The sequence below is a fragment of the Sturnus vulgaris genome, chromosome 2, assembly GCF_052056855.1.
Source record: "Sturnus vulgaris isolate bStuVul1 chromosome 2, bStuVul1.hap1, whole genome shotgun sequence".
NCBI lineage: Eukaryota > Metazoa > Chordata > Aves > Passeriformes > Sturnidae > Sturnus > Sturnus vulgaris.
In genome coordinates, this window is record NC_142244.1 from 56,255,417 (window position 1) to 56,262,164 (window position 6,748).

The following is a 6,748-nucleotide window of genomic DNA, read 5'->3' on the forward strand; positions in this document are numbered from 1 at the left end:
GACCCAGCTCTGTTGCCCTTCTCTGAACACGCTGCAGCATCTTAAGATCCTTCCTGAACTGAGGGGCCCAAAACTGATCACAGGATTTGAGGTGCAGCCTCACCAGTGCCAAATACAGGCATACTGTAGATTCTGAAAAAAAACCTAAAAAAATCTGGGTACAAAGGCTATAAAACAAAAATGTTGACTTCAAAAAGTATGATTGCAGGTAGAGAGTCATGAAACAGGTGAAGATGGAAAATATTCAATAAATAAAAGAGGTTCATGATAAATAAAATAACTTCTTGGCATAGATCTGTTAGCAAAGCATATCATGGTTTGTGAAGCCAGCCAGTTTTCAAGTGCACCATACTCTCGTGTAGTTAACACAGAAGCATTTCTTTCCCAGGGAAAAATGTCTCTGTACATAAAGCAGACAGCCTGACAGAAAGAAAAAAAACCTTTTTATTGAATGGAACCAAGGGAACATAGCTTAGATATATTTACACGAGCCACACAGTCAAATATAAAATTTAATTTTACTCATATTCATTTTTACTTATATACACTTATTTAAATAACGGCTCCACAGATAACAGGAATGTCTCTTCAAAATGCTGATCAGAAAACCTGTGCACAGAGCGACGAGCATTTTCTCTGATCTCCAGTCTTTTCTCAGGAGACAAAGAAAAGATAAAAGCCATTGTCTCAGCATAACTGTCCTCATCTTCTGCTAGGAAGCCTGTAACACGTCCTTCATGGGGTACCACGATGTCTAATTTGGGGCCACCAGAATTGTGAGCCAGGATAACTGTGCCAGCTGCCATACACTCAACAACTCCTGTAAAAGATACAAAACATGCTGAGGTGAGTCTGTACATCGTGTGCTTTGACCTTCTGCAAAATACTGGAAAGTTAAACCAACAGCAAAATTCACTAGACTGCCATTCCAAATCAGCTGGAAAAATACAGTGAAAACAGTCCCGTAAGAAACACAAATTTAAATTTTTCAGTTCTAAGGACTGAAATGATAGTTTCACTTAAGCACGTGAAATGGAAACTAGATATCATATATAACTGGTTAATTTGTGGGTCTTGTAACAGACCGGATTTTAAACGTTTGGAAAGATACTGAGAAAAAAGTTTACACACATTTCAATCAGAAAATATTCAGAAGTCCAGTATTTTGCAGTATTTTAATGAAATGGGAATCAGTAAGCTTTCCTCAGCCAAAAGCTGTGGGATAGGAACAAGATATAATACACACAGCCACTTCAATTCTCCTCCATGGTTCCAAAACAGACCTCTGAAATACTGATTCTTCTCAGTTCTGATTTGATTGATATAAATTCCCTCAGCTCAAACATTGCCTACTATCAATAGGGCTCCAAAGTTTTGGAATACGTTTTTTTTACACATAAAAGGCCTGTGAAATGAAAGTTAAATCCTGCTCAAATTCAAAATCATAGTGTGATTATATCACTTTTAAAAAAAAATAATTAACTAAACTGTTTTGTGGGAGAAAAACAAAAAGGGGAAGACATAATTTCCAATGTTTTGCCATTGCTTCTGAGAGACACTTCAGTGTCAATTTTTTTATACCAAGCTCCTACAGACCATAAACTACTACTCCTGATACTTACTGAACCTGCTTTCTAATGAAGTGTGAAGACATTAACTGCAGTTTAGTCACATTATAGCAGAGTATGGCATCCATCTGCTTGGCTACTAACTTACCTGACTGCTGTAGATTTATAATAAATGGACAATCTGGCATTCCCTGTCAAGGTCAGGAGTAATCTAATCCAAATAAACGGAGCCCCATACCTTAATTCTGGGTCCCAGCTCCTCTCTGGCAGTCTGCTCCATGCTACAGCCAACAATTTAAGGGCTTCATACATTTGCCTCAGCAGAGATGCCTAATGCAATGAGATGACCAAAGGTACCTGGTGGCATCTACACGGGGCTTATTTGTACCAGACAGGATCTGTGGGAGACTCACACCCCTGAAACAGCAGCTGGAGCCACATGACATACACTGGATATTTCAAATGGCATTTGAGGCAGGTGAAATGCAACCAAGATGCCTACATATGAACTGTCTCTAAGCTCCCCCTACAGTCAGTGGAGCAACCAGGGCACAAATTAAAGTGCTCAAAGAGAAGCACTTGCAGCCTCTTGAAGCTCTATGAGGTTGGCAAACCTAACCCAAGGACAATAGGGTGACCCATGACCTTGCAGGGTGATAGCTGGAGGTCAGCAGGACATCCTGGGCAGCACACAGATTAGCTCTGCGTTCAGATGACCAGAGGATGCACAGAATTAACAGCCTGTGACTACAGCCCTTCAGCTTGCACTACAGTAGCACCTAGTGGTGCATCATCTGTACCACATCTGCACTGGTCCTGTAGGCTTTACAGCAGCTACACTGCCTCCAACAAGAACAGGAACTGGACACCTGCTTGGCATGCAGACCTCTATGCTTAGACACCTAGGGACAAGCAGCTGAACACTCAAGAAACTGTACTGACCGATCCCAAAGTGCTCATTCCACATGGTGTGCAGGCCGATGGTGGCCTCGGCCAGGTGTCTCTTCAGCTCCTCAAAGGGAATGTTAATCCTGAACATCACATCATCACTGACATCCAGCTCTTCACACAGACATTTCAGTTTATTCACACGCTCCTCATCTTGCTGGTTACGACAGCCGCCGATTAAGATCAGCTTCAGTGATGGCTGCTGCCCCACTCTCTTCTCTTTCAGCAATTTAGCAAAGGCTCTGATTTGCAAAGGATGGTCTTTTTCGGGCCTGAACTGGCCAATAGAAACAATGGAATATTCACTGGTGCTCTTTTCCACTTCCAGAGGAATATCCAGGAAAGTCTGAACATCACATGGTGGATACACAACACTGGTGCAAGCCCCAGTTCTCCAGAGGGAAAGGATGTGATTCAGTGTCCAAGAAGAATTCACCATAACCACATCACTGCAGGAACCAACCAAGCCGTACATGAAAGCAAAGAAGTAGTAGTAGACAAGTTTAAATTTGCTGAAGAGAGGACTGCTTGTAATGAAGGCAGCATTGTTAAACCTGGTATCCTGGTTCCTCACGACAGAGAGCATATCGGTGCTGATAGTGGGATAATGGACGTAGCATCCAACGCGACAACCTCCCAGGTACTTGAAGAGGGGAATTGTGAAGGCATAACCCATTGAGTCAATATAAATATCAGGAACACACTTGAAAAGAGCTTCCCAGCCAAGGAACACTGATCCTAAACTTTGTCCCAGCAAAGTGAAGTGAGGATAAAGAGAAGCTTCCACAAGGAAGCGTTTTTCTAGAAATACAAACTTCACAGGATGGAGTAACTTAATATTGAATCTTCTGAAAGCACCTTCTACTATTTCTTCTCCAGTGGCATCTCTATCACCAGTGTAAACAACACATGTTACATTTCTGTACCTGCAAGAATAAAGAAAAAGAATTTCATATATTTTTCTCTTCACATATTTCAGCAAGAAATTAAAATATAATCCACTTAAAAGTACTAAAGAAGGATGTGAGAACAAATGTCTGGCCAAGAAATGATACTAAATGGTACTAAATGATACTTTCCTTATCCTTCCACAGGTTTTTTTCTGATCTGAAGAAAAACCTATGGCTGAGAACTTGGGGAATACTTTAATTTGAGTGAAACATAAAAGGAGCTCACTATTATTCTACAGACTTCAGAACACCTTGCTCTACATTAGGAGATATCTAGTGTACAGCATGCAAAATGCAAATGATGGCAAATCAATGGATGTGCCTATGTTAAATCCACTTTAGGTATTAATTTGTTTTGCCTCCTGCACCAAGAGGCAAGTATAAAGATGATCAGTAATCTCTGAGGAGTTATGACTATACAAAGTTCCATACCCGTAGTGGAAAATTGAGGTGGAAGGAGAGGTTTTCTCAAGGAAAAAAAAGGAAAAAAGTGAGAGGTGCCACAGCAGGAAATACGAAAATCTAAAGGGATGAAGTAGAATGCAACCACATGAAACTCAGATGTAAAATAAAATATAAGACTAGTAGATTAATAACACCTACTTAAATACGTAAAACGCCAACACGTGCATAAAGAATAGCAACAGAAGCTGGGAATGAAATATGGTGTTTGATAAACACATAAGCTTACTTTTTCTGGAGCGTTCTTATGGCACACCACAAGACTCTCTCCCCTCCACCTCCTGCATTGCAATAAGGGTGAAAAAATGCCACCAGCAGTGGCCGCTTCCCATCTCTTCCCGCTGAGCTCAACTGTTTCTTCCTTTGTAACCAGAGCCGTACTCCCCACAGCAGCACCACCAAGCAGATGCACAAAATTCCACTTAGAAATAATGCAGGGAGTAACAATGAGCACAGCAATCTGAAACAAGCCAGAAATTTTAAAATATGTAATTGCTTTAAAGAATTACTGTGAACGGCATTAAGCGAGGAGGATTTAAAAGTAGAGCTACAGGGAGTTTGACAACTTCTTGAGTTCTTCTAATCTCAGAAATAATCAGTGTGTATGACTGACAATTACAGAAATGAAATCCATAATCTGCATTGTTTATCCGAAGATCTCTTTCCCCCCTGCTGTTACCTTGCAATCATTTATTATTATTTATTCACGCGCTATGTGTTTTCTATCTCCACGTGTTCTACACACTTTGTACAGGCTGTACGCCCATAGCAACCTGGCAATACACAACCAGCAGAGTGACTTCCCAGTGGATTTTTAAAGACTTTTTTTCATCCCAATCTCCTGTTTGGCTCGCTCTACTGTGAGCTGCTTTGGTGCCGGGTTACTGCGGCCAGGCAGCTCCTATTGCAACCTGCAGGTCCCACTCCTCGGAGGCAGGAGCAGCTATGCCAGCTGTCCCCAGCAGCTCTGTGCAGCCTCTCTGTGCAGACAGCCTTTTGTTTTCTCTCTGCAGAGAGACACGGGTCTCTCAGTCACGGGCAGAGGTGTTCGCTCTGCACCGCCTCCCTGACAGCTCTCACAGGGACAGCGCCCGGTTCCTCCCGCTGTGCCGCTAAGCCTCGGCACAAACAGCGTTTACTCCGCCGCTCCCGCTTACCAAGGGAGCGACACACGCGTCAGGACTGACACATAAGGAAGCACTTTCATTTCGGGCCGGGAGCGGCGGAAAAGCGCATTAACCCATCCGAGCCCGCGGCACAGCGCGGAGCCGGAGCGGCCACCCCGGGGCACGGAGGAGCGGCCGGGACGGGGCCGCCTCCCTCCCTCCTGCCCTGCCCTGCCCTGGCCCCGCGCCCCGGTACCTGAGGAGCCCACACAGGCACAGCCCTCCCGCCACCATCTTGGGCAGCGCGGCGTCGCCCTCCCAGCGGAAAGGGAGGTTCCAGGGAGGTTCCCGGGAGGCGGGGCGGGACCAGCCGGGCAGCGGCTCCGGGCTGGCAGCGCTCCGGAGGGGCGGGAGCGGCGCCGCTGCTGCCTCCGCCTCCTTGCCCGCCTTCCTGCCCGCCTCCTCCTCGCCCTCGCCCCACCCAGCAAACACAGAATCCGCGTTCCGCCAGTGCTGTGGGTTTTTGGGAGACGTGTGCTGCTGTTTTGAGCGTTTTTCGCAGGGATGCCGGAAGAGAGTGGACACAGCACATCCCTGGCACAGTGTAGTCAGACATAACACGTGCTGCTCCTTGAACTGCATCGCGTCCTCGGATTCCTTGGGCAGGGTGGAAGGGAGGGCGCTGTGAGCACACGGGGTCTGTTCTGCATCCCGCACTCCCCTAAGCTCAGCCTGTGTAAGTGCTGGCCCTTCTCCTTGGCCAGGAGAGGATGTCCGCCATGGGCTCCGTGGCCTGGCTCGCAGCCCTTGCAGCCGTAATCTCCTGCTTGTCCCTGAAAGCCTCATTATCCAGAGGGAGCTGCCAGCGGCTGTGTGCAGATTAATGGTGTGAGGCCAAGAGCAGGGTGTCCAACACAGGCTGTGCCTGGCACCGTCTCCAAAAGTGTCCCATGAGCACCATCATGGGGACAGTTGTCCCTGAGGCTATCTCTGTCTAGTATACTTGCCCTATTTTGTCTTGACTGGATACCAGAGGGTCAGTGTAGCAGTAAGACTGAATGGTGCTGGTTTTTCAAAATACTACGAATCATGTGTCAGTCCACGTCAAGACTTCGTGTTCCTAAGATGTCATCCTTGGAACAACATAAGGAACTCACCCTGATCTCCAGGGTCCTGGGAAACGCTGAGTGAAACTACCAGACTCTCTAAATCAGGAGAGACTTCGACAGAACAATCTGAAACATTTCTGATCTCCTGTCACATTGCTACATGCTTCTTTTCCCCCCTCCACATTCTCCATTTTAGAATAATAAAATGCTTTATGTGGGAAGTCTGATCCAGGTAACTCGTTCTTCAATCTCTTGCAGAGTTGAGGCTGTCCAAAATTTGAGGGAGTTTCAAACCTTGTTTCTTTAAACAAGACCTTTCCAGAACTGGTGATCCTTCAGCCTCCTTGACGTGGGCATGATCTAATTCATGTTCTAGCCACCTGTGCATTTTGTAGATGTTAGGGATGTTTATGAAATTCATTCTGTGTCTTCTGTGTGAGAAGAGTGCAGGTTGGAAAATGATGAATCATTAATTTATGTGGCCATAAATTAATGCTATAACCAGAAGCAGAGAGACAAAGGTTCTATTCTAGTGAGAGTGAGAAAACTCCAGCTTAAATGATAATTATTTGGTTCTGACCTGCCTGGATTGAGTTTTCCATTTA

At 45.2% G+C, this 6,748-nt stretch overlaps 1 protein-coding gene across 1 annotated transcript; it reads right to left on the reverse strand.

Moving 5' to 3' along the window:
• Positions 1 to 426: 426 nt before the first annotated feature.
• ALG11 (ALG11 alpha-1,2-mannosyltransferase) lies at positions 427 to 5,412 on the reverse strand. Its single transcript, XM_014868863.2, has 4 exons — positions 5,291 to 5,412; positions 4,158 to 4,388; positions 2,511 to 3,442; positions 427 to 820 (listed from the first exon to the last, which is right to left on the reverse strand). The coding sequence occupies exons 1-4, from the start codon at positions 5,326 to 5,328 to the stop codon at positions 549 to 551; spliced, it is 1,473 nt and encodes a 490-aa protein (XP_014724349.2). The 5' UTR covers positions 5,329 to 5,412; the 3' UTR covers positions 427 to 548.
• Positions 5,413 to 6,748: the final 1,336 nt, after the last annotated feature.